The sequence below is a fragment of the Anser anser genome, assembly GCF_964211835.1.
Source record: "Anser anser genome assembly, chromosome: 8".
Lineage (NCBI taxonomy): Eukaryota > Metazoa > Chordata > Aves > Anseriformes > Anatidae > Anser > Anser anser.
This window is the reverse complement of record NC_139728.1, coordinates 29,733,712-29,760,131: the sequence shown is the minus strand read 5'-3', so window position 1 is coordinate 29,760,131 and position 26,420 is coordinate 29,733,712. Positions and strand designations below refer to the sequence as shown.

General features: G+C 41.4%; 1 protein-coding gene across 14 annotated transcripts in view; it reads left to right on the top strand.

The window, feature by feature from the left end:
- The window catches only part of LOC310903257 (uncharacterized protein), a 142,905-nt gene that overhangs the window by 97,865 nt on the left and 18,620 nt on the right, over positions 1-26,420 (top strand). For 9 of the 14 annotated variants that reach the window (XR_014587385.1, XR_014587386.1, XR_014587387.1 and 6 more), the window contains 2 exons: positions 9,735-9,807; positions 10,416-11,454. Coding sequence is in view for 4 of the 14 variants with exons in the window: in XM_083846117.1 (XP_083702243.1) it covers positions 9,735-9,807; positions 10,416-10,458 (116 nt within the window). In the remaining 10 variants the exon portion in view is untranslated. Of the gene's footprint in view, positions 1-9,734; positions 9,808-10,415; positions 11,455-16,551; positions 16,670-19,924; positions 21,138-24,527; positions 24,711-26,420 lie in introns of those variants that run through there. The other 5 variants (XR_014587382.1, XR_014587383.1, XR_014587384.1 and 2 more) reach the window with 2 other exon arrangements.

Sequence of the window (26,420 nt, the reverse complement as noted above, 5' to 3'; positions counted from 1 at the left end):
TGAGGAGAAACAGAAGTGCACTTCACCCTGCACAAGGCCGTGCAGGTCAGGGTCAGGATTCGGCTCCCAGTCCATTGGAAGTTAAAATGATGCTGTTACCATAAGTCTAACAGCCATGGCAGCTAATGCGTACCTGTGCAAATTGAACTGCAACGAAGGCATTTAAAGGCTGGAGGCATAGCTGTGATTCAGAAAATTAAGTCTCGTGTCTTTAATAAACGTGTGTGGAGGAAGCTAAATTTAGGCTGAAATCCTGGCTTCAATAGCTTTTGGGAAAGCTTACCCTGAACCCGTAAAAATGAAGTCAGTCATTGTGGAAATGCAAATATAAACTAAATGTCACCACTTGGGCCTCAGTGTAATTTGATTGATAATATCAGCAGGATGTCTCTCTCGTACAAGTAGAAAGGTGGCACCTCTCTCAAGTATATGAAAACTGGCTTAGATATGCATAAATTAGCCCAGAACAAGGTAAAGGGGAAAAATCTATTTAAATCTGCATTAATCTTTTATTGGCTTTTCCACTTCTCATAAACAGTTTGTAACCATACGTATATCATCATACCAAACATCATGTATAACTTCTCACTCAATAATCCAATTGATATCAGGGTGATATATTCAGTAGCAACAGTTCTTAAATGGGCCATTTTATAACCTAGGCAAAGGTTAATCATCCTTAGCTTCTTAAGTGTGATCTTAACAGCACTGCTCATGCTTACCCATGAATTTCAAGCAGTGCTGTGGTTTATAGTTAATTAGGAGACAGATTCTTTACTGATGTTGAAAGGAAAGCCACGATGTTAAAATATTATTAGTAATGCTGGGTGCCCTATTTCTGACTGCTCAGCCATGACACAAGGGATCCTGGCGGTCAGAAGCCAAGGTCTCAGCATTTTCTGAGCGTCAGGCTCTTTGGAGAGATGTCACACCGAGAACCCAGGAACGGAGGACTTTAGACCCACTTTTCATTTTTGTTACTGTTGGTTTTGTTCAAGTCTTCTCGTAGCCTGTCAAAGCCAGTTAGCAGGAAGCCAAAGCAACACGTCGGTCTCCATCAGCTTCATGTTCACAGGGAAGCAGGACGTCTGACCTGGTGGCACTGGACTGGCATCGTCAGCAGGATCAGCACAGCGGCGTGGTGGCCACACCAAAGCCTTCCATCATGCCTTAAACATCCTGGAAATAAAGTGGTGATGCAGCTAAATTTAATCTCTCTGATCCCTCTTGAGAACCTCTCTTCTTCAGGCTATTCCCACATAGACAAAAAGATTTTGTCTCACTGAACCTCTTTATTGACCGCAGCTGCCACCCCTGCTCTGACCAGTGACCTTATCTGAATATTCAAATCTATTGTAGATCACAAGTTCAAATGATTTTCTTACCCTTTGAAAGCCCTGTTTTCATAGTGAGCTGATTACAAATGACAATATTATAAGGGGCATAATTGAGATTCTACAAACAATTTGCACCTCAGATTTACAAAAATAATATGTACGGAAGTGTGAACGCTGCTGACATTTCCTTCCCCCACCAGACTGCCGAGCTGATCCTGTTTGTGCAAACACGTATGGCTCCGTCAGGTACCAAAAGACACATTGTGCAGAAGGATTTCAGATGGACTTGCCAACTCTACTGCCACAGGATACATGCCACTGATTTTAATTCATCGTCAGCACACGTGGGATGAAGGCCATGGCTGCACGGGATGCTCAGCTTCGTTCCAGGAGGGTAACGTGTGCCCTGGGGAGCCAGCATGGGCTTGCACCATCCCAAGGGCAAAGTCTGTCTGCTATCTGCCATAAACACAGGCTGATGCTGAACCCCAGCCTTCTCCGAGCACCTAGGGGAGTCCTGAGCTAGCCAACCTCCAAGGCTCTGGTCAGGTTTGGGGAGGGAAGGCACCGGGAGGAGAGAAGGGCAAAGGCTGGGGGTACGCCGGCTCCAACATCAGCCTGGGAGGTGCAGACTCAGGACACAGAAATGTCCATGAACTTTCTAGCTGCTCTGCAGTTTCATGGTGTTTGGTTGAAAAATGCTTTGTCTTTCATTTAAGCCACTTTTTTTTTCCAGTTAAAGATGTTCCTTTTTTATTTCTTTGTTACTTTTTTGAGTAGAAAACCAATGCATTTTCCAACTATTTGAGATCAGACTGTTACAGACAAGGATGCTATATAAAAATGTTAACTTTTGCCTTAATTTAATTCCCTTTCTCATTCCCTGTTCTATTTTTATAATGTTTTGCAATTTATTTTCCCATTTCTATTTTGACTTTATGTGTTTCTTTGATATTTTTTTTTCTTCTTTAGCCTCTGGTATTTTTTGCTCAAATAGCAGAAAGCAAACTTACAACACTGAACTTAAATCAAAGTCTGTGCTACTTGAGTGGTTTCAAAATTGTCAGAATTAAGTGATCCTAATAAGAATTTCAAGAGAAGCCCCTTATCTCAAGCGATTTTTATCTAGCTGTCTGCCTGTCCATCCATCATTCCATTGACTTAGTCATCCTGCTTAGAGAGACCGCGTGTTTCATGTTTTAAAGAATAATGAATCAACAGACTCAGAAGAACTAGAGTATCAAGTTGGATTAAGTTGGACTGAGCTGTACACAATATTTATACTGAGGGAAACACAGAAAACTCAGCTTGCTCAGACTTCTGTTATAAAGCATGAATCAGTCCAAGCCTGTTCACAGGCTGCAGAGGTTCAGGAACTTCACCAAGCACATCAGCACGGCCTCAGCTGAAAATAAGAAGCACATGGCAAGGAAGATTTTGAAATTTTATGCTATATAAGTGAAGAAAAAGGTGAAGGTGGGAGAAAGTAACCTCCTAAAACTCATAATGAAATTGGGGAATTCAAAGCCATACAACTGAAAAGCAAAGAGACTATGGGTAAGAAATTTAGCAGGGTAAATCTCTTTAGCTTCATAATGCTTACAAAAATGTTTTATTAAAACCATCAGGAAAGACTATCCAATCCGAATGCCCAGCAGATACCAGTGTGCAGCCTGGTGGTCGGTGGTGATCCATTCAGCGGGAGCAGTCCTCAGTCATGGCCTTTGCTGGCAGGAAGGATGATCTCAAGAGGAAAGCACACACACGGGAACCCCGTGTCATAACAGATCCCCGTGCTATTTATTCTTCCACACATCATTATGAACAGTCCAGTGTGGAATACAAGGCTTAAGTGCACCAGTGCTCGTAAAGCCTTTGGAGATCATTACATGGATGGTGATGCAGGAGTGCAGAGTATCGTTGTAAATTTGAATTTTGTGCCGTATGTTTTCAAAATGCCAACATAAATAGCACAGGAAATAATAAAATGAATAAAACACACGACTTCATTTTAGTTCCATTTGGAAAGACAAGGTGTGAAATGAAGAGCTCTGTTCTCCAGGTGGTGATCTCCATGCATAGTATAGTGTTTGTCCTGAATTTCATTGCTGTGGAAAAAAGTCGTGAAAAGTCTTGATTTAGTTGGCGTTTAACGTGTTTTTTATATAACTTCTGCGATATAATCAGTTACCGAGGGAATCGATGAGGAAACTTAAAGAGCAGTAAAAGCTTCAGCTACTGCTCTCTCTGCCTGGCGGTTGGCTCGCTGGGGACACAAACCCAAAGTCCCAGGTGGCACCTACCCCATCCAGCACCTACCGCACCCAGCACCCTCCCGCCGGAGCGGCGCTGGGCTGGGGCAGCGAGACAGCACGGGCTGTAAATCACCTCTCCTCTGTGCATAGCTGGGAACGGTAATGCACAAGCCATAGGCAAGTATATTAATGTCTCCAGCTATCCAGAAATGAAAAATCATGTACGGCAACATTCTCTTTATTGTTATTCCAACTGAGGGCTTTTTCCCTTTTTTTTTTTTTTTCCTTCTTATTAGAGATTTTGTTTTATTTTTTTAAAAAACATTTCATCTGCTCAAAGCTTTTCCCACCCACTTGGGCACACAAGCATTCTTTCCCATAAATAAAGCCTATTGTCTGTTTTACGTTGATTGAGTAGCTCTGTGTTTATGAAATGATAGCATTAAATTACTCAGACTCCTAATGGACATTCAGAAGAGAGTAAGAGAGTACTGCACATTGCACCAGGCAGAGATTTCGCCAAACTCGGGCAGTCACCTGCAATTCTGAGAAGCCACAGCCACATTGAAAACTACTATGAAGAATGTCGGCAACGTTTTAAATTAAGTGTTTTTAATATGCTTAACCATGCATTTAATTTAAGCTTAATGAGACAGTTATTGTATGTCGACTAAATACCATGGGGTTATTAAAAACATATTTACAGAGATTAACAGTGATGTAATAGATACATATTTATTCCATCATTGGTAAACCGTTAATATTATGTTTTTAATTAATTGGCATGTACTCAATATACAGTAGGGCTCTGGAGATATTTATTACATTTGGTTTATGTTGATGAAACAGACACTGGTTTAATGAGGGTTAATTGATCTAACTAACTGTTAAGATATACATTTCCTATTCTGTGGTTATCTAGGCTTAAATCAGCATTACACTGGAGCAACTGGAATTCAGTAGGTGCTTAACAGGCATGGGAAAATTCACATGCTTATAGGTGGGTGGGGGCTTAAATGATCTGTTGAGTGAAGAGCAATTAAATTTTTCAGGAAAATACCAGAATGAAAAATGAAATAAATAGGAAAAAAAAAAAAAACACAGAAATGCCAAACAGCAGGTAGGGCATAAGAAGCAAAAACCCCAAATGCTTCTACCATGCAGTAGACCTCCTCCAGATTTCTCCTCTGGCATTTGGTATTGTCTTGATCTGATCAACTGATTTAGAGTTACTCTTGGTCTAGTTACATGGACTGGACACATCTTCATGCTGAGAGCCAGTCATGCTGCTCCTGATCCCACTGCAGTAAATGAATGTTTGCTGTGTCCATGATCAGACCCCAGATATGTGCTGAATGGCCAGCCGGTGAGGTTAATTTAACATGCAGTATCTGTTTTGATAAGTCTACGTGATGCGCACTGTGCTTACCACAGACACCTAATTTTACATGCTGCTGGAATGTGTGTGCTCCTAATGGAAAATCTATGAGCATTTTTGGAGTGGTTAAAACACACTTTCTACTGGTTTTAATTTAATTTTACTTTTTTATGAAGAATCTTATAGAAAGGGCACAGTGAAAAAGCAATGAAGACCAAATTGCTGTACATGAAGTTTCATTTCTGGAGAGCCAGAGAGATTAATTCACTTGGCTGTGACTGGTTCATTACTACCCCAAGCTAACCAAAAAAATGAAATATCACAGAGAGCAACTCCTCTCTTCCACAGGTCATAATAGTGCCCTGATCACAGCAGTGCAGGGCTACAGAAGAGGAAAATGCTCAGGTTAATAACCTGATGGTGCTGTACCCACACAGAGCAAATTATTCTGATGCTGCACTTTTGTTTATCGATTCTGATGTGCCTGTTTTTCTGGCCCTAATTTTATTGTATTATATTGTATGTGAACAAGGGGCTCGTTTTTCAAAGTCTTTTCAAGACTTTTATGAAAACACTATATCCACTGTCAATGGATAGGTGGCAAAATCTGCCATCATTTGCTTATGTTTCATAAGGGCTGCCATAGACCTTCAAGACCAGATGATATTTTTTTTCCCCCCAAATAATAACTTTTGACCAATTTGTAAAATCAAAACATTGAGTGTATCTTTGTCAAGGCTTGGATCCAAAGAACTGTTGTGGATCATTACAGATAACTCATGCCACTGGTCCAATGCAGATCCAAATAAAGCTTTGGGCTTTGAAAAGGTTCACATTTCAGGACATGGGTACTGGGTCAGGAGTTTTGGTTCAAGTGCTTCTCTAAGAAGGATGAATATAATGATGATGAAGACGAGGCTGAATTATTCTCTGTTGTATTTATTTCTTGTGAGGGTGGAAGAGGCCCATAAAAGATCAAAGGTGATATCCTGACACAGGGAAGTTAGAAAAAATATTTTATCAGGCCTTTATTCAACACTTAGCTTGTCTATAGCAGTTTACAGCAGAACTTCATAGCGCCCATTTATATTGCTTAAATTTTTTAATGATTCTAAATTCTTTGTTGAACCTTTTTTAAGGGGAAAAATGTTAAGTCTTAATAAGTGACATGGCATTTTATTCTGAATCAAAAGCCTTTTCTTTGAAAATGGCTTAATTAACATTTTCAGGTTCATAACATTTTCATTTATTCCCCTTTTTTGTTTTTAAATGGTTTTTTAAGTTTTCCAGTGATAGTGATAGAGGTTTCCTAATGCATTAAAAAAACACAGAGTGTGCCCAGTGGGATCTGCAATCTGATTAGCTTTCAGTTTGAAGCTGAGGAAGGAGATTAAGCAGAGAAGGACTGCTGTGCTATTAAAAAGAAAACCTGATTTCTTTTAGCCATTAGCCAATAAAATGAGTACAGCTGTCAGCAGAATAGCTAAATATATTACATAGTGAGATTATCAGGTAAATATTTGAAAACTGCAACTTTTGAATGTGGGATAAGCTAAATTCTGCTCTTAGGGATGACTTTTAAAGCTGGAGTCATTCTACTGTGAGCTGCAGCTTTTGGTATTCTCTTTGAAGAGTCTTTCTTTCTGTACCATGTTTTATCCAGCTCTCAGCACAATAGTGCCTGGTCCTTGACTAAAGCTCTAAGTTGTTGGCACAGTAAATAACAAAAATAAAATTCTAATCCCACTGAAGTCACACGAAGCAGCTCCAAATATATATCTGGAATTTAGTGCAATGTAACTTCACTCTGGTGATTTACCTCTGTTATACCAGTTTCCCCCTAAAGACTTCTCAAAGTCTTTCCAAGCAGTGGCAACACTGCTGCTCTCCATTTTGTCCATTTTGCTGTTCTGATGTGCCTATAAACGTTTGAAGTGGTAAAAGCTACAATGTCCCATTTAAAAAATGATGGGTATCCAGCTCATATTTCCAGTCTTAGATTTTCCAGTGTTCTGGATACATTTTGCAATGCAAAGGGTCCGAAAAGCAACCTCTGTAATATTTTCCACAAAGGTAAAATGTGTTGTTTTATGGATAGAAAATAGATGGGTCTTCTGAATGAGATACATGCTTTCTGAAGTTTCACAAGCACATCTGTTTCTCACACTTCTTGAGAAGTAGACTCAAGAAGTATTTACACGTTCAGAAGTTGTTGTATCCCCTGCTGAAATCCATTCCCATCCAGAACATAGCAGCTATTTAACAAGGACTATTTTATGAGGATGTGTGCAAGCAAAATGGCACAGGAAAACAATTTTCCCCCTGAAAAACAACTGCTTAGCTCAGCCAGCATCATCTCAGAAATTAAATCAGAGTAGCAAAGTAGTGTATTAAATTAGAAACAAGGTGGTGTATAGAAGTCCTGAAAGAGGAAGGGTTAGTGGTAATTCAGGAAGTAGTAGCGGCTGAGAGTTTCTAAATGTACTTAAAAAACCACCCAGAATAATGTGTTTAAGATGGTAACGTGGTAATGCAGGCATTCTGTCTGGGGAAGAAAATGAATATATGCAATACACACATACATATTTTTCTAATGCACACAGTCATTCATGCATGCATACACACACATCTTCCGAGATATGAACAACCATGTAGGCTATTTAAGGTATCTTTTCTACACCTTTTGTAGCATTCATTTAACATGTTATACTTACATTTAGGACCCAGCTCTGCACACCTTTATGCATGTGCTTCATTTTATGCATCTACTCTATTCGTGTCTGCAGAGTTAAGCATGTGCTTAAGAGTTGGGTCGCAGACCTGAAGGGACCACAAAGAGGTGAAAAACACGGTGATGGGAAGCAGATGTTTAAGTTCATCGGTATTAGCAAAGCTCCTAAAGTCTAAAGATAAGTGTGTGCTTAAAACCCATCGAGTTCAATAAGATTATGGCTCAGAGCTAAAGTTAAGCATATGTTTTGGTGAACAGGGATGGACTGCTGTTGGATGCCACAGCACAAAAATTAAGCATATGTATAGTCTTTGCAGGCTCATAGCCTTTGATTATAAAGTCTTATGGCAGAATGTATATTTATTTGTTTTCCTGTAAAGCATCTTTCTTTCGTACAAAAACATTTACAATCTAGAAATACAAAACGAATAACATTTGTCTCATTTTATAATCAAGTGGTAATGAGTAAATGAAGGCTGGTTCTGCCCATGCTGTATTAATTCTCCTATTCCACTGCTTTTTTTTGTCTTCACTGAGGAGTTCAAGGGTTAAGCCATCCCAACATGCCTCACTCTCAATTTATAAAACAGAAAATCTTCCATAAATCAAAAGTTACAAACAGACTTTGTAATGTCATAACTCTTGTGACGGCTTTCCTTTTGATTGATTCCTATACATACATTCTGTCTGATTACCATAATGTGTTCTTGTGGGACAATTCAAGCAGGGTAGAAGAAAGGAGCAAGGAAAGAAGTAAATAACAAATGGTCCTGACTCCTCCTCATCGAGAGTGATTTCAGTCCAATGTTCCATCATATCAACTGGGAAAGAGAGTCTTAGGGTTTAGGCAATCAATTACAGATATGTGTAGAGGCAGACACAATCATTTCACTGATTGTCACCAGTCTAGAGCAGTGACACAGGGAAGTGATCCATCAGTCTATTTTCCCTGACAATCAGAGAAAGATGGCAGACACTTGTAGACTAACAGGCACCTGGATTGGCTGGCTTATACGATTGAAAAATAGCCGTATTTCAAACATATCTAAACCTTTAAATACCTCTGTTGGAAGATTTCATGCATTTCTAGAAAACATTTAGAGTTATTACGGGAGTCGCTCACATTACAGTGGGTGGGAAGGAGAATAAACGTGCTTTCAAGTGTATTAGAATAGATAGAGGGAAGTAATCATATTTAAATGAGGAACATCAAGGTCTTTTCTGATTTGCCATCTTATTTTCTTTGGGTTTAATGTTGTGTTTTTAAGAGGTAATCTATTTTTTACTGATTAGAAGCAAACAACTGAAAATTAGCTAATGTGTGATTAGAAATTTAGCATTAGAAAGCATTTGTTGTGTTGCTTAATGCTGCTTTTTCCTCAATATAGAGGTTTTTATTTATATTGAAAATCACCAGGCACCATCTGTGGTGGGGTGTGAAGTCCACGGGCCTGAGAAATCCCCTCTTCCAATGAGACTTATTTACATTGTCAGAACCCTATAGGAAAGCAATCTCACCGATTTTTAGTAGCCAGCCAATTCTGAACTTACATATTTATTGTTTTCTTTGCATGCCAATTTTCTTATAAGATCTGGAGCCTGCAAAGTAGGAAAAACCACACGTCGATGGGTTGAAATCGAAATGGCAGAGCAGTAGCCCAGAGGCCTGGCCTTGGTGAGGGACTCATGCAGACAATATGGCCGGGTGGGCTCCGGCCTCTGCGGGGCCTGCACCACGGCCCAGGTGCTGTCAGCCAGGTGAGTGGTGCCTTGGCATTGTGGCCTTCCTGGCACATCACTCATCTCCCCTCGCAGCTCTTCACTGGATAGGTGATGACCAAAATCTTTGCATCCGCTGCCGCAGCAGCCATGTCCTCCACTTCAGCGCTCACCCTGCTCGGCTATGCAGCTCTCACAGCCCTCCTTGGGGGCTTTGCCCTGACCTGGTTGGTGATCCTCACCTCCTTCCAAAACCTACAGAAGTGTTTGGTTTTTAAGGATGAAGTCCAAAACCTATTTTGTTTGTTTTTTAGGGATGAAGTCAGCTTTGGAGGAGGCGATGCCGTGCTCAAATTGGGCAAAAGCAAATCTCCCTGGGAGCCACAGGTGAAATAAACTAATGAAAATCCTGCCCCGTGGTCAGACCATGAAACAAGGAGCTCTTCCGAAGCTCGCAGTGAAGGACTGCTGGGTGAGGAAGGAGCCCGGCCCCAAGGCATGCAGAGTCAGGTTTCTTTGCCATACCCCAACAAAGGAGATATTTTTCACAGCCCAGGGAATGAAGGAGGCTCACACACTGCCCAGAATCCCGAGGCATGTTTGATCCTCCCACCGCTGAGCTTCTGTGGAGGTGGAAACGCTCCCACAGGGCTTTAATTAGAGCAGCCTCTTTCATCTGCCCGATGGGTCGTGGTGGCATTCAGCATTTCCACTGTGCACTTCTTGAGGCTCCCACCCCGATGCGTCTCTGCTGCTCCTGGTGCCTCCCACCCCTTGGGCATGCCTTCAGTGCCAGTCTCCCGTGGCAGGGGCAGCCTCGCTTCTTCCCCAGCGAGGCAGCACGGCCGGGCTCTGTATTTGTCATATTTATTGATGTCCCGAGAGCTGTGTGTAGCTGACTGGTTATTTGAACCTTGATCCTGTCTTCCCAGTCCTCAAGCACCCTGCACGCATGAAGGCACCACATTTCAGTGTGCTTTTATTTTTTTTTTAAGATGGAGAAGACATGAAGACAAAATCTTGGAGCACACATTTTAAATGTACCCAGGCCCCCTCTCCCATATTACATCGCTGACAAAATTCTTGGATAACATTAGTCTGACGGCAAAATGTATAAAATAGAATTGATTATTAATTCATAAAGAGCTTTGATATCTTATCTATTGCTCATCTCTTGTAATGATTTTTAATGTCATCATGGTTTTTAATTTTGCATGAAACCCATCGTCGTCTGTTTTCATTTGTTTGGTAAACCTTGTCTGTTTTATTAAGAAAATCCCAAGGCTTCTGTGGGTATTTGTGCAACAATAAGAGTAAAGAAATGTTAATAGTAATTTGTTTCTAGCTCAATGCAACATTAATTTCAGCACCACATTCTGAGGATTTTATTTTTATAATTTCTCAGCCTGGGGAAATATACTCGCCATTCCCAAAATACAGTAATCCAAATGAAGAGTGAAAAATCCTCAGTGTCCTAAGATCGTGTACAAACCTTAACTTACCTTTTATTTACTATGTATGCTACTGCAAGCCAATATGAACCATAACTCCATTTAGATAATAATAATCAAATTATCCAAACCTGGGAGAACATGTTTTATAGATTTTGGTCTAAATTTAATACAAAAATGCAGTAGTCCTTGTTTGGAAGAGTTTATTAAGGGTTAGCAAAGAAAAAGCTTTTTCAATAGTCTATAACTCTCTAATGGCCTTTTTCAAATAAAATGGGAAAGAATTTGAAAAGAAACCTATATCAGTGAGCTGCAATTGTAACATTACAGTACAGGTCTATAAATCTTGACATGTTCAGAAGATTGCCTAAACCAGCAATACAATCTGTCCAAACCTCATTGTCTCCACGACCAGCCAGACTCATTTTAAGAAATGTATGTGGTCTTCAACCTAATTTTATCACCTTCATTTGTAAACTAGTCAATCAATCAAAGCATCCTGTGAGTCTAAATAGAAAAAGGAGTGCATTTTCATGCATTTCCAGACAGCACAGTCAAAAATTAATCTCCACTTGATCAGACATTCCTTGCCCTCATCTCAATAGACCATCATTAGGGTCAGCAATGTATATTAAAAATAGAGTTGCAGCGAACTGTTCGCCAGGGATTCTTTGCAAGCTACCTGCTGGCAGATCAGTGAGCTCATGGCTCCCTCGGAGCCTGCAAGAGAAGGCTGGGTTCATCCAGGAAAGAGCAGCCTAAAAAATAAAGTTAAAAAAAGGGAAAGGAAAATTGTCAAGAAATTCAAATTCTCCACCAGCTTTTTCTTGCACCCGCAGCACAGAGGGATAACAGCTTGATAATATGTAAAGTGGGATCCCAGATGAGACATTGTCTTGTGATCCTTTTCCTACTCACACTGCACACCTATAGACATTATTATCATTATAAATTTGCCTACTTATGTATATATTTACCATGTGTGAGATGAGACTGAAGCTGGGCAAGTCAACATCAGGGAGACAGGCAGTGAGTATGCGCTGTGCCCCAAAGCCATAATTCCTACTTTTCCATCACAGAGTTTACGGCCTTTGTTACTGGACACCTTTTGTGCACGGCTGTCCTGTGGATATAGCAAGGTACATTGGGACTGACCCCTCTTCTCCCTTGCAGCTGCTTTTCTCACCTCGGGCAACACGGAGAAACCAGCGAACTGCTTTAATGGGTCTGGCGGGGATTTCCAGTTGGTGATGCAGCGCCGTACAAACAGCAAAGCCGCCGACTGCCTGTGGCCCCACAGTGGGCTTCAGATGCTTTGGGGTGGACCAGCGAGCGAGCAGCCGTGCCTGTGCTCTGGGACCTGCTCTGAGCCACCCCAGGTGCTATTTGGGATGGCACAAGTGAGAGCAGCCCCGAGCCTGCTCCAGCGGTGCCAGAGGCAGGCAGCGGCCAGGCAGTGCCTGAGGATGAGGGTTTTCCACATCTTTGGTTTTAGAGCATGAGAAGACTGCAGGATGAGAGGCATAGTACGTCATGTCCTCCTTCCACCCTCCATAGCTGCTGGTCTCTGTTTGCCCTCCCCTGCAGCTGCCACCTCACTGCACAGGGCAGGGGTTTAAGGGTATTTAGCAAAGGCAGCATGTGGCAGAAGGAGTTGGAAGCCAATACAAGTGACAGAACATGGCAGGCAGGTGAAGTTGCCAGTCTCATGCTCTTGTAAGTGAAGCTGAAAGGATTTGTTGATCTAAGTCCCAGTTTCTGAGTGAGAGCTGACTACAGCAGCAGTTATCAGTTCCTCTAAGAGGGAGAGTTGCTTTCTTGCTCTAGGAAAAAGAATCAGTCTCGTGTCACTGTCAGAATGGCAGTGGTAGAGAAAGTGTTGACATGGCAGAAATAGCAGCACTAACCAGAAGCATGAATTCTTCATCTGGGTGAAGATTCCCTTTTTAAGAAACACAATGCACACACAGACCTTACCCCTCTTATCGCAGACATGGGGGGATTTGCTGGCAAACACCAGACCCTTAACTCTGCAGTCTTTGTTCTGGATTATGTGCAGCTGATTAAACCTGTCATATAAGGCTGCTGTGAAATGGTCATGTATTCATCCTGCAGAGCACCTACCAGTTGTCTCTCCATTACACATGCTGTGCTTTTGGCTACAGGAGGGGTCATTTGGATCTTTTACATCTGAAAGGGAAGAAAATCCGTTTAATGTTTCCAAATGACAGACATAGTCCTGACACAGGACATCACTGAAGAAGTGCAATTTCCACCACTACAGCTCCCTGCACAGAAGGGATGCAGCTAGGATGATGTTCTGTCTGCCATCCATCAGGCATACAAAAACACAAAGTCAGGTTCCTTGTATTGTCCACAATGGGTTTGTTCATGAAATAAATAGCTGGGGGCAGAAAAGACACCAGCACCCCCAAATATTGAAGAATTTGATATTTGACTTAATGCATAGGAAAACTTATTCAAGGACACTTCATCTTTAAATGAAATTACTCCAGTAACCACAGCAAGGTCAGGGAGACACTGAGTTATAAGCTATTTATAAAACAACGTAGAGCGGAAAGAAAAGAACATCCACCGTGGCTGATGAGCGTTCTGAGATGTTTGTACATCTGACGAGGATAGGTCAGGACAGACCTTCCCTTGTTCCCAATGCTCTTTTAATAATTTCAGTTTTCTTGGAAAATGCAAGAGGATTTCAGGGTACCTGTGATCTCTTTCTCTATACATACTTTCAAGGAGAATGAAGTTTAAGTTCAAGTGACTCTGCCCAATCTAGAAATTATTTGGGATCACTTTTCTCAGAGGTGCTTACTTCTTCATTAAAGCCGGTGTACAGAGGATGTTAGTGACTTGGGAGCAGGTCCCCGAGCTTCTGCTGGCTGCTTCAGGGGCTACGAGTCTGGCTGGATTACGTGGTAGATTCAGGGGTGTTTTAGACTGAGGATGATGTGGTTCTTGGCCATCTGCTTCTTGTTTGCTGGTGCAGGTGACAACCTTCACAGAACGGGATGAAGTAAGGAAACACGTGCCCCACGTGGGGCTGTACAACCCTCACTTACACCTGCGTAGATCCAGAGGGTTTCTTAAAATAGAAAGGAAAAATACGTATTTCTGATTTACACCACCCCTTATGAGTTCTTCAGCAAACCTGAGGGTTAAGTAGGAGAGATGGTTTCAGAGGCAGCAGCATGGCAAGGCAGTGGAGGTCTCCGTGCATCTGCTGCATGGACCAAGGAGGAGCTGCTGTGGGAGGCGGCAGTAGAGGCCCTGGAGTGGAGACCCACAAGGGAAGACCTCTCAAAAGCTTGGGACTTGAGATTAAGGCTTTTTAGTCCATAATCCTTGACAATCAAGCTTTGCAAGAACAAAACCTTTTTGCTTTTACATATCTGTATTGGGTAGCTATTAAATTTCCAGGGAAAAACTCAGAGACTTCAGAGCCGATTCCTCCTCTTTTCAGGTCTTTTTTCCACAAGGGGTCATTGTAGAGCAGAGCAAGGATGACTTCAAAAACTAGGTGATTTTTTTTCCTGTTATGAAGTGTGGTAGCCATTTAACTGCTATTATTCTAACTAGAATTGTTAATGGGATTAATTTTTATGTGAAAAATACCATCATGCCTTAATAATTATTATTTAGTCAGCATTTATGTCAACCGTGTTAGATTGAGCAATGTTTCAGTATAACCACATTTCATTTAACAAAATACTACCATAGAACTACCATTCCAGTGGGGGAAATATCTGGAGATTTGTCTCTGTGAATAAATGAAGCATTTAAAAGCAGGTATAGAATTCTGTGTGGCAATTAGGATAAAAAGGGAAGACCAAAGAGGAGACTTCTCTGAACGGAAAATTAAATACAGCCATATAACATCTAAAAAGAATATCAGAAACAATTGTCAGTCATCAGTTACTGTTGACTCCCAGATAACTGTATAATCTTACGTTTCCTGTTTTGTTTTTTTTTTTTTCTTTCTTGGTTTGGAAAATAAAGCCTTTTCAATAATTCAGGCAAATGGCCTGATAAATACAAATAATTGGGCATATTAAGCTTAAAAATAAAAACATATTTTATCATATGTAACTTAAAAAGTAATCATATAATTAATGGGTGAAAAACAGAGAGAAAGATTGCCAGAGATTAAGATTAAGCCCTGCAGAAGAGAATGTTCTAACTAGAAATTGGTTTAATTAATAGCACATTTTACATAATGATTACAGTGTAATTGCGCTGACTAGCAGAGTGTCATTAAATATATCCATGCTCCTTTACAACACCCTAAGGCTAAAAATAATGAGTTACATTGAAAATCACTATGCAACAGGTTCATAAATAACATTTAAGCCTATACAAGGCGAATACTTATAAATAATAAATATTTGCCTTTTGTAATTGAAGAAAAAATGACAGCCTTCTTTTTCTACTACCCTGTAGATTGTCATGTTATAATGCTGAAAAGATTTTTTCCCCTTGCGTTCTCTAGAAAGTGTTGAATAATTTATTCAAATGCTAATATTCCACATAGTCTGACTTTGAGGAACAAATATTCCTACATAAAGAATAAATGCCAACTTGCTTATTACCAGCTTCGTTTTACTTTGCATCGTGCAGTCCCCAAAAAACTATCACAGTCTATTACACATGTCAAATGAAGTTAGTGGCCAGATTTTCTTCCAGCGTAGTTACATTCTTTTTTATTTAAAAATTACCCCTTCTCCCAAAATGTTCATCATGCTCAGAGCTGTTATGTAGCAACAGCTGCTCCTCAGCTCCAAAAAGGACGACATCATAAACCTGATAACTTTTTAATCTGTAGGTTTTCTCTGGTGAATCAGGAGTACCTAATAAAAACGGGTTTGATTTCATATTAGCGGTATGCTGACATCTGAAAGACCCCCAAATGGTTAGTATTTAGCTGGCTTACCAAACCCAGCAAGCTCTCCAATGTCAAAATAAAGCAACACGCATAAAGCCCAGCACAGGAGGTGGCAACGTCCTAGTACTCTATGGTGTTTTAGAGGGGTTTAGCTCCCAAAAATACTCAGGCTATGCCAACAAGGGTATGTTGGGATCATCAGAAGGTGGGACTGGTTGGGTGTCCTCTTCTCTCATGTCAGAAATGGGTAATAACTCAGTAATTAGGGAACAGGGAAAAGTGCAACGCTGCTTGAATGTTTGTCTTTGGGTCTAGAGGCCTCATGCTCTGGGTGTGATCTTCCTGACCTATGGAGCTGAATCTTGGTTTCAGATGAATCAATAAAAGTAATACAGAATCCACCTGTTTCTATCCATTTATGCATGTTTTTCTCTATCAGCAAAGTGAACACAAGGCAAAATTTTCTTGTCCTGGTCAGACAATTTTTTTCCCTTTTATTTAAGCAGGAAAGATGCCCAGTTCTGTCCACAGGAAAAGACCCTTTTTATCAGTATCCTAAACACTGCACCATGGAGGATGAAACCCTAGGTGTATTTGGAGATTTAGGTGAAGCAGACCAAGTGTTCATTGCAATGGAATTTACATAGTGGCAGGGCAGACAACTAGGCGCATATCTTGGTTTTCTGTCTCAGACTAAAGAGAAAATGACATTTGCATCATTGTTGGCCTCCCTGCAAAATCACTAAAATCTTTTCTTTATTTCTAATATTTTTTTTACAGCTTACAACATCCCGTTGGGATCTCCAGAGCCTATTTTACTTCACAGAAAGCGCAAGCAAAGGTGGGAATGGACTGCCGATGGGAATCTGGACTGCGGTGACTGGAGAGCAACTATTCTGTACGTAGAAATGCCTTTGTCAATGTTAATCAGCTCTGCTAACAGCTTTGGGAGGTAATAAGTACTGCGTATTTCCATTTTATCATTAGGGAACTGACAAAAAGTTAGCTTAGATGACTAGTATTGCATCACTCAAGTCAAAAGCAGAGGGGAAAAAAATAATCTGGGACTTCTTAGCCCTAGTCTTTGCTTATTTTCTAACATAAATGCGCAAGTGAAAATTTTGGTAAATCCAGCCATTGCACCTGGAAATCTCCTACCATTACTGTGTACATAGTACTGTGGTGCCAACCTTTACAATTGTATTGAGGATCTCAGATAATCTCAAATCTCCTTTTTTTTTTTACAAAATACCTCCAGCATCTGTCGATATGCGTACACGACAGCCATGCTTTACTTTAGGGGTAAAAAATGCTAGCCTTGCTGAATGCACACAAAATTCAAGAAAGCACTTTTCAAAATACAAATGTGATGAAATTCTTCCCTTTATGGTAAAATGAACACACCCCATGTTTGCCTGAGGCTCTCCACACTCCAGTGCACACAGCCTTTCCAAGGGGTGACCTCTGGCGAGTGCTGCCTGCGGGAGCCCCACAGAAAAATACGGGCTTCTGCAGATCCTGGAGTGAGCCCTGACTTGAGCTAGGTAGCACATGCCTGGGCACAGCGTAGTACCAAGACAACCAAGGCTGAATCACTGAGCACCTAGGCTGCTTTTGTTCTTTGGTCAGGTCCAGAACAGGGGCAACCATGCAGCCTGCAGATCTGCACTGACATTGCTTAAGCTTTTCTGCTTCTGATTCTCAGTGAGCTCATCTGAAAGCACCCAGCTTGTACACGTACAATAAATCTGCTCCTGCTCACATAGGACGGCCTGTGTTGTGGCTGTGCTGCACCTCCCTATATCAGTTCTGTTGTGGTTTTTTTTTTTTTTTTTTTGACAAGGATACTGATGGCTTCCAGCAGATCCACCGTTCACACGTGCAGCTTAGCAGAGACATCTCACAGACTTCGAGTTCCAGCCCTACCCTCCTATTCTCCCTAGGAGAATTAAGAACTCTTAATCAATCCTTTAAAAGCTTGCAGGACCCCCATCTATGTCCCCTTGGCCAGCTGTGGTGCTACAGCCACCGACACAGCCCTGAAGGCACCTAGTGGCAGGTCTCTGCGTGGAGGCTATGCACCAGTACCGGCGGTGCTGTGATGAACACGCTGAACAGTATTTTGCACATTTAAATGCACCAAAAAAGATCAGGAAATGCTGGCCCTGAGCCATGGAGGGGATTGCTGCATTTTGTAAAAGAGCATCAAAATATTTTTCTAAAACTAGACAGCTTGTCCCTTAATTTGCTCTTTTACTAGCTTAATTAATTTAGCACAATAAAGATCATACCTGATATAGGAAACATAATGCATTAACATTTATGTGGATCCTGATCCAAACACAGTTGATATCTGAAGTCCTGCAAAGGCAACTGTTTTTTATTATTATGGAAAAAAAAACAGGGATGCTTTTTTGCCACACAGAAAAGAATAAAATGCCAGCTGATTTAAATGCTTAAACCTGCTTTGCTGAAGTTAAGACAAAATACTTCTAAAAAGTACAAAAGGGCAGAATTCAATCCAAGAAGAAAGGTTAAGAAAGATTAAGAAAGAATGTCTTCCCCTGTTTATTCACTTCTGCTGGGCAATAATATAATTTTCAGTCTCACGTCTCTATTTCAGACCACATATGGCAGTAATATCGGATCTTCACCATCGCAGCTTAACCATGACTAAACAGGTTGATGAATGTCATGCATCTTATCATCATACATGCATATTTTTAAATATAATTCACTTTTGATCTGCACCCTTGTGCAGTGGTGAATGAAAACAGTTAAGATTTCTTCCACTGTCTGCCTTTAAATGTATTAAACAGCCCTGCTGTCAATAGATTATATTCTTGTACAATGATAATAGCCCAAAAAACTAAGAGGCCTTGTCAGGAATTGCAGTTGTCACAGTTTGATGCAAATGATTTTACTTGGTGTTCATCTGCTGCACAATCATCTCATAATCTGGATATACATCACAGCATGACATGTAAATTTCCTGCTACTCTGCTTTCATTTCCAGAGGCAGCAATCAAATGAAAACCATTCAACCTCACCAAAATGTATAAATAATTTTCATTCAAACATATTAACAGTCAAAATATGAGAATTTATCACAGAGCACTACGCCTTTTAAGAAGCAATAAAGACTTTACTTTTTAAGCATATTTCTACTTAGAAAAGTAATATGAACAGTAACTTGCGATTTTAAAAGAGGATTTAAAAGTCCACATACAACGCCTAATCCTCAAACTTAAGTCTGTTGATGCTGCTTTGCTACACATACTGCTTGTAACAAAATGGCCTAGGAAGGGCTTGGGAAAAAGGGAACACAACTTGCTTCCCAGGAATACTATTTGAATGACTGTTTTCTCCTTAGAGGTGTCACATAAAATAAATACCAGCATTCAAATACAAAGAACTGAAAATAAAAGACCGTGTCACATAATTTGATGATGCAGCAATTAAGATTGCCTTTATTTTAATTCTCCATGTTCTTTTATACACTAGATTAGATTTCAATTCATTATAGTTTAAAGATATTTTTTTTTCTCTTGGCCACCATCAATTTTTAAAGGGAGGTTACAAGCACGAACGCCCCCAAAAGACTTCTTCTAAAATGCCTTCTATGAAATTCAAAAATACCTAACAAGCATCAGCTTGAACTCCACGTCCACCAGTGCTAGCTGTCAATTCTCTCCGAAGATAGGAAAGTATTTGCCCCAGCCACCTGGCTGAGAAGATGAGCGGAGACACAAGTCTGGTGGCATTTTCCAGCTCGTGGCTTTGCCTAGGCAGGGGCTGAGTCAGCCGCGGAGGCATCGGGCTCGGTTCTGTGGGACACAAGGAAAGGGCAGGCTCTTGGCCAGCTCACTCATGGCTTCATCCTTCTGGTGCCGGAGAGAAGGCAGACGCTGCCTTGGGCACTGCAGGGCTGGTCTTCGCTGTAACGCCCATGGGGAGCAATGCCGGTGGTCACTGGCTGATCCAGAGGATGGTGCTACAAGCTCTGTCTGCCACGTGTGGGGCACGGGACCCTCTCGCCGCCTGGCCTTGCCATGAAGCCCATCAGGATAACGCCCAGATGATATTTTGCATAAAGGACGGGTAAAGTCACCCTGCACTTTTTTCTAAAATGAACCTTTTTTGTTTGTATCAGCTGCAGATTTGCCCTACTTGCCAAGCTTTGCTTCCACACCGCTGGGTCCCCTGTTTTGCCTGAATCCATTCGCTCCAGGGAATTGCTGAACGCCCTGGATCCGGTCACTTGTCAGGGCGTGAGGGGAGCAATCCTCTGCTGAGACCAGGGATGCAGGAACAAAGGACAGTCTGCTGTTCTTATTAATGGTGGTGCTGAAAAAAATTGCTGCCTGCCTATAAATTGGGTAGGTTTTTTTGAGAAACAGGTAAAAACTGCTAAGATGACAGTTTTTCCCATTTTTCCAGTGAGTGTGTCTGAGGAAGTAGAAGTGCAATAACCTGGGGTACAGCAGGCTCAGCCATTTGAAATAAAACTTTGCAGTACTAATGTTTTTGTAACTGCTTTCATATTGTAATGATATTTTTCCAAGCACTGGTTTTATTTGATCTTAAATACCTTTTTGGGAAAGTCCAGTGAGCTGACTCTAATAAAATCATGCTATTGAAAAAAGGTTTAAGTGGAATGTTCAGAATAAATTACAAAACTGCATGCAAGAATACCAGCTAGTGCTGCTATAAAAATCTGGAAATGAGGATTCTTGCAATATATTTTAAAGAAGTAGTATACTTTTTTTGTTCATTTTTTTTTCACAGAATGTTTCATAATAGAAAGCCTTCACAACGTGAAAGGGGGTGAATGAATAACGAATGAACAAACTGCCAAAGAAATTGCATTTAAAAAAAAAAAAAACTTGATTTTTTTTTTCTACAGAATATATTTCGTATCATTTTCAATAACTTTTGGAAGATAATAGGAAAAGTAATTCTGTTCCATTTTGCTATGCCAAAATACCTAAATTACATCATACTTAGACTGTCAGATTTCTCACCCATACCCAGCCACACACACACACTGTTCAGACCCTTGTATTAGGCGCTGATACCAAGAAAATGACATTGCTGTTTTTTCTCCTTGCTCTGGAAAATCCAGAAGAGTCCATATTAAGGTGCTACCAAGAGTCTGACCAAGGCTTTTCATAGACTTTCCCTCTCATAGATCAGCCGATCACGTTCCTGTGAGTGAATCCGGCTCTAGGAGTACCACAGGAGGGACTCACCTCTACATGATCATCATTTCTCTTTCCATCTTCTGTCGGGAATCTATGCCCTATTTGTTCCACCCAGCACCTAAGTGCTCTGCTTCAGCTGCACCAGCGTTTTAGCAGGCAGAGGGGCTGGGGGAGGACATCCATGTGGTCACGGCTGGGCCACCGGCCTGCGGTGGTGTCCTGCGAGCCAGCCCCTCCAGCCTGGCTGCGGCCTGACTGAGTGCAGGTGCCAGCTGTAGCAGCAAGAAGCTCAGTAAAGGGACCCCAACTAACAGCCCTCAGCTGAAACAAAGTCTTCTTTATATGCCAGCTGTCCTCAAAAGCAGAGGAGATGGTGCTGCTAGTCGTCACCTAGAAATCCCTCCTGTCTATAGTCACACACACTGTGAGGAGCAAGAAGGCCGTGCTGCTTACTCAGCTCTGGTGACTTTTGACTTCCAGGCTGTCCATCAGCCCAGTCTTCAGGAAGAAGCCTAGAAGTATGTTCTCATTGTGTTTTAATTGCAGCTTAATCTGGGGCCTGTTCAAAACTGGTGGTCTGTCTTGTATCTCACTGCCTTCTGCCTAGAACTTGGATCCTCTTTGTTTTGGTTGCATTTGTGCAACGTCTCCCAGCAAGTACAGGTGGAAGGGAATACGTCAGACCCAAATTCCTTCCTCTGCCTTGCAGGGAGGCGTTTTCATAATGCCAGTGCATTCCTCAACTTGGACATCCGCCGCTGTGCACCCCACCTCTGTCACCTTCCTTAACAGGTTCTTACACGAGTGCAGGCCTGGCAGTCTTCTACCATCATGCTCCTTGCTGTATTGACTTCAGAGTTCAGCCACAACCTGGACGTGGTTACCTGGCCAGGTAGCTGCATGCTGGCAGGGTGCAATGGCTAGCAAGACAAAACTAGAAGGAAGAGTTGAAAAAAGACCTGGAGCATAAGTCATGAGTGGAAAGTGTGTTAGCAGAAAAGGTGGAAACTATGGACTCAACGTATTGTAGGATACACCACAACTGATATCACAAATAAGATCCATCAGAGTGAAAGCTTATTTATTTTAGGGTTTTGGCTGCCTCTTCAAAATAGTTTTGTCAGAGCCATATTAAATCAAAAATCAGAACTCCAGCATTGTAAAAAAGTGTGGATTCAAACAGACCTGAGGGGTTGGCAGTCCTGGTTGGCCTAAAACATAGATATGAGTGATAAAAGCATATGCATTGACACTGCAGAAGAAACGTAAGATGCTTCTTAGTTTGTGCAGCATCACCACTGGCCTAGCATCAGCATTCATCATTGTCCTGATTAACATTTGTGTATCTGTTTACTAGCAACAGATAGCAAGACAGAAATATTACAGATTACTATAATAACAAAGCGCTAAATATTGTTTCTACACTGCTAAGCTTTGTTTCCTAATATTTAGAATTAGATTATTTTTATTTTTATTTTTGGCAGGATGGTAATGTTTTAATTGTATCTTTCTACTCCAGGGGAAAGCAGAGTATACAGAAATAACAAGCATGCCATTTAAAGACATAACTGTAATGACCATAATTTGAGATTATCCATTTTAGTGTTATTTTATATTGACACACATCAAATCCAAATTTCAGAGTGGCTGAATTTGAGGTTGAAGCCTGCGAATCCAGACCTGACCTCCATTACCGCTACTTTTTCTGAGTCAGTTAATACTTCACTTATTCTGTTTCCAAAAGGTGAATGACATTTATTTCCTTACCTCATCAGACAACTCTAAAGACTGACTTATAAAATGGACATAGAGCATTTTGACAAATAAAATGATTGCTAAGACTTGTTCAAGACTTGGTAGACAACCTGTAGCTGCTGAGCTCTAGCCAAAACATATTCAGTGGTTTTTGGTTTTGTTTTTTTGTTTGTTTGGTTGGTTTGGTTTGGTTTGGTTTGGTTTTTTTGCATGTTTTGCAGGAGTCACTGACATTTTCTTGCATCAGGGTTCAAAAGGATGTGACGAAGGCCGTCATTGCCCTCAGCCCCGTTTCAGTTGCTGGAGTTCACTGTGCTGAGTTAAAATGAGAAAACAACAACAAAAAACACCAGAACAATTCCTGTATTTTTCTTCTTTCCAGTTTCTATCTTTCAATGTGAATAAGTCATCCAGAGACATATCCCTTTTGTACTGGTAAATACTAGCAAAAGCAGCGTTTGCTCAAACCATATACAAACCCACAAAATCAGAGCCTACATATTGAAAAGTAAATCTGCCACACACTGATTTAGGCAACAAACCTGAAAACCCTAAAGATTTCAGGCCAAATGCTCCTTCTACTTTTAAAAATCTGCTTAATCTGGATTTACATAGGTGTCACGGAGATCCCAACTGGCACTTCCGATCTACCAGACAAGGGAAATTAGTCGTCTTATCGAGATAAATGGCCCTGATGTGGTCAGCATCAGACAGAGATGTGGCTACTGAGGAGGTAGGCAGCGGACAGGGAAACACAAGTCAAAGGAGCACAGGTCCCTTAGGCTACCAGAACTGGAGAGGCAGGAGGGAAAAACAGTGTTTGGCTTATCAAAGGACCCTCTTTCTTTCCTTGTACCTGGGCATGTGCTGCCAATGAGGCTGAGGGAAAAGGAAGAAGTTGAGTATTTTTAGGGGTTAGTGAGGTTCTATGGGATTATTCGAGTGATTCTGTGATTCCAGGTCCAGGGAGAATCCTTCAAGAGTTTTGTAACACCCAAAATTATGATCCAAGCTTCTTTCCTTTGTTGCCTAATTTTTGTGCCTAGAATACCTAAAACCTGAACGCATTTCTGGGTTCCCCGCAATGTTACTGGACTGACTTCTGCATGGAGATAGGGGCTGTAACCCACCTGAGGCACTGAGCACCCCCATTGCACCGTGGGGGTGGCTACAGGACTTACTGCAAGGCTGCACATTCAGTCACAGAGCAAGGCACCAAAATATTATATGCTGCAATTTGAATAATCTGATGCCTTTGTAGTTTTGAGGTTGAGTCTTTTGGCTTTGCCTATTCAAATTCTGAACAGAGAAAATGACCAGGTGGGCTCCATCTGGAGTCATGGAGCCTGGTCAAAGCAGGACTGTTCAAAGAACAGGCAGAAGAGTGTGGAAAAAAATGGGACTGGATATCAGGGAGACTCTAATTTATCAGATCTTCCTTGAGGTTTCCAGTGATGCTGCTCCTAAAAGCCCTCAGGTGATGCCTGAAGCTCTTTATCCCATTGTGAAGTGCTCCAAATTTCTACCAGGGCATGAGTCCCAGTCAACATTCAGTTTCTTGGAGGGAGACGGAAGGGAATCTGAATCTGAAATACTGCCCATTGAAGCTCTGATGGAAAAGTTCCACAAAGAAAACCACCGAGTGCCAAGAGAAGAAGCAATTTCCTTTATGGAGCAGCGTTGCAATGTCCAATTCTAACACACACTTTTTATGGGGAATAAATACATACTCCACAAGTTTTAATGACCACTCATATTTTTATTTCAGCAGCTTAAATATTTTTCTTTCAACTCTAGGAGGGGAAGGAGGAGGCACATTTCATACTGATATCCCCCGGATTTTCTGTGGTCTGATTTGGGCACTCCAAGGAAGATTTTACTACAGTAAAAGCTGGGAGCACAAAGGAATCCAGAGCAGCTCTCCTGAAGACCAGCACTGTTTTTTGCCTTCTGCCTAATTAATCCAGCAATCAGATCCAGGTGAGCAGAGTCTTGCATTCGTGCAGAGCATTGTTGACTTGAGTGAGATTCTTCAGCTGTGCCAGCCTCCACTACCACATCATTCCAGCTGCAGGACCAGGCTCCCCAGGCAAAGTGTCTTCAGCAAATGAAGACCTTCTGAGAGGCCCTCTGTCTGGCCTGAGCAAAGAGCTGGGGTGAAGGAAGACTTTTCTTTCTTCTTACTTGTTCTCAAGCCGTGAGTGCTCTGGGAGGATCCAAGGGAAGCAGCCTGGCAGCAGAGGTGTGACGGCACATGCTTTAAGGCTAACCCCCAACACTACTGTAGTAGCCTGTGTGTTTTTTTCCCTGCAGAAAGCTGTGAGTTGACCTTGAAAGACTGAGAAGCCCCGTTATCTTACAAGGGCACTTCTGCAGTTTTAAAGCCCAGAATATGGACTTGTTGGCTGCTGTGATATAACAAGCAAACCAGTGTCCCTACGCTGGAATGGTGTGGGCAGGAAGCAGTAATTTTTACACCATTAGCAATACCTGGCTTACGTTGATGCTCAGGTATGAAGTTCATACAGAATGCCCTGCTAATGTTAAGCATATATTATACTGTAACTGTGGGATGTGAAATACATTCATGTGCCTACAATACCTCAAAAGTTTATTATTAAAGTTGCACATTTGAACACATTTAACTTAGGAGATGGGTATTGAGGTTTTCTGGGTGATGCTAATTTGTCTCAGCGGTGCCTCGTTCAGTCCTTGTTATCATTATCTCATCACCTCATGGTGAGTTTTCCATAGGATACTGCCTGAGGCAATACAGAGATTTAACTTGCTCTGGAGGTGCCTTGGAATCGTTTTCTTCAGAACTCTTTAATAGGTACCCTGAATAATGTTTTATTCATTTAGGCTTTTGTCTCTTCAGAAACACTTGTGGGTTTTCCTAATTTTTTTTCCTTAAAGAAAACAAAATGAAATTAGTCAGAAACTTTGGCATGAGGTTTCCTACTGACAGCCATATGGATTGTCAGCAGATGAAACCCTTAAGTACATCACACAAACATCAGCCTGAAGAAAAAAAAAAAAGAGAGAAAAAAAAAAAAAAACTCTGGTAATGATAACCTTTCAGGATGCACATGGACTAGCATGAGGCAATTTTACTTTCCAAAATACTTCCTTACAGGAAACAAATAACAAGTCAGATATCTCAGGGCTTGTTTCAAGATCTAGGGGAAAGTTCTACTGGGCCAGACTTTTCTCACTTAGGCAAAAAATGTATGAGGAAAGGGGTTGCGTGGTACATTAACATGCAGCAGTTGGGAAATTGGTGACCCATGCTATTCCCAGATGTGGTCCTTTTAACCTACTCCAGTCTCTCGTAGGAAACCACAGTCTCCAACCAGCTGTCTCTTACTCCTCTGCGCAAGGAAACTGAGCAGCCCCTATTCCCCCATGCCCAGTCCAGCTGAAGGGAGCCAGGATCAGCTACTGGAGATCGTGAGGGGCAGCCTCTCCACGGCGTTTTTAAGTCTAGCCTCTGTGCCTGGCACTACCTGAAGCTTTCAGTAGCGACCATGGAGTATCCAGGCTGGATCAATGCCCAGCATAAGCGGAATCTTCATGAAATTTAGAGAGATTTAAATGCCTCCTGAGCTCCTGTAGACTGATTATTTTTTTCCAAAAGCTTGTAACTCAACCAACTTTAGATGGGCTTTTGTGGGAGTGCCAGAACATATA